A 1,483-nucleotide genomic window follows, 5' to 3' on the forward strand; every position below is an offset into this window, starting at 1 on the left:
TTTGAGGTATATATGTACCACAGTGACAATCAACCCTTTGGCTTTTGATTTGAAGGGTGTAGGTGAGTGGAATTATTTCCACAAAGAAATATCACGCTACTTTCGTGACAATCAACTGGTTGGATTGTATTGATTTGAAATAAATAGTTAATTATTAATCGAATTTTAGCTCGATTGGTATGAGTATTATTGTAGATGTAGGAGGACGTGAGTTTAAATGCACTTCAGCGCATTATCTTCTTATTTATTGGTAGAGAGAAATTATACCTAATTTTAGACATTTTATTAAACTGATCAGATATAATTAAAACCTCAACAAATAATTAATTAATGAAGCCACTTAAACCATTGACTAATAACAACTTAAACAACCCAATGTATTGAAGATTGTGCTCTGTTTCGAGTGCTGCAACAAGATGCAAGTTGCAACATGTTTCGTACAATGAAACTGAAATACAAGATCAATAGTTCAATACTACTTTCTCAGAATTCTCTGATTCAGGTTTTTCATTATTTTTAAACACCATGTTGAAGAGCTGAATGAAAATCCGCAATATATAAGGCACGGAAGCGGCGGCTATGACGTACCGAAACCTCACCGATTCGTCGGGAGTAACGGCGAAAATTGCGGAACTGTAAGTGACGATCATGGAAATGGTAGCAATAACAATTTCGAGATGGAAAGGGAACCTGTAGGTGAGTGAGATGATGACAAGAATGGAAGCGGAGAGAGCTAGGGTGTTGGCAATTAAGAAAACATAGTAGACCTCGGATTGGTATGCATAAATGGCTCTGCCTGCAACATGTCCGCTACTATTATCTTGCCATACTCCACCAGGAGGGTTGACACCAGCTTGGAAGGTGACGGAAGCTATGAGGCTAGCAACTACTAACATAACGTTTCGGACATCGCCAGGCTTATCTCTGCCTTCTTCATACCGGAAACACTTGTACCAGCTCTTGCCTGTGCTTAAACGGTTAATCATTTTGCTCTAATCAAGACAACAATATTGGGTTTTTTTAATCATCAATGTATATATATAGGAAGCACAATGGCCTTGGATGGGTCGGTCAATAGGGAGGAAAAGCTCTGGCATACGATATATGGGATGAAAACAAAACAAAAAAAAAGGAAGGATTCTCGTCTTACTCTACGAAGAGCAGGCCCAAAGAACTTCACCAATGCATCTGCCAAAGAGAGGGATGCACATGCATTGTATTCTCCGCTATATTTAATTATATTCCTAGTGTCATCGGAGAAATTCAATGGTGGGCATAAAAGGAATGCTCACAGCAAATAAAAATCGATGTTTAATTTAATCCGGCAGAAACTCAAGGTTTATTGAAAAGCATGATACGTTCAACTATTACAATATTGGTGATATATCTAAAGCAATGAACTATTATGGTTACTAGGTGATGTCCTTCGCTATACATAGAAAAATTGGTGATATTTATATTAATATTTTGAGAGTTTATGAGG

At 37.4% G+C, this 1,483-nt stretch overlaps 1 protein-coding gene across 1 annotated transcript; it reads right to left on the reverse strand.

Annotated features, from left to right (window-relative positions):
* Positions 1-461: 461 nt before the first annotated feature.
* LOC105763756 (uncharacterized) lies at positions 462-986 on the reverse strand. The gene has a single exon (XM_012582094.2). It carries the CDS (start codon positions 984-986, stop codon positions 462-464), a length of 525 nt encoding a protein of 174 aa, XP_012437548.1.
* Positions 987-1,483: the final 497 nt, after the last annotated feature.

This window comes from Gossypium raimondii, chromosome 12, assembly GCF_025698545.1.
Source record: "Gossypium raimondii isolate GPD5lz chromosome 12, ASM2569854v1, whole genome shotgun sequence".
NCBI lineage: Eukaryota > Viridiplantae > Streptophyta > Magnoliopsida > Malvales > Malvaceae > Gossypium > Gossypium raimondii.

Coding starts and splice junctions, on each gene's coding strand:
- LOC105763756 (XM_012582094.2), bottom strand. CDS start 986: ATGATTAACCGTTTAAGCACAGGCAAGAGCTGGTACAAGTGTTTCCGG.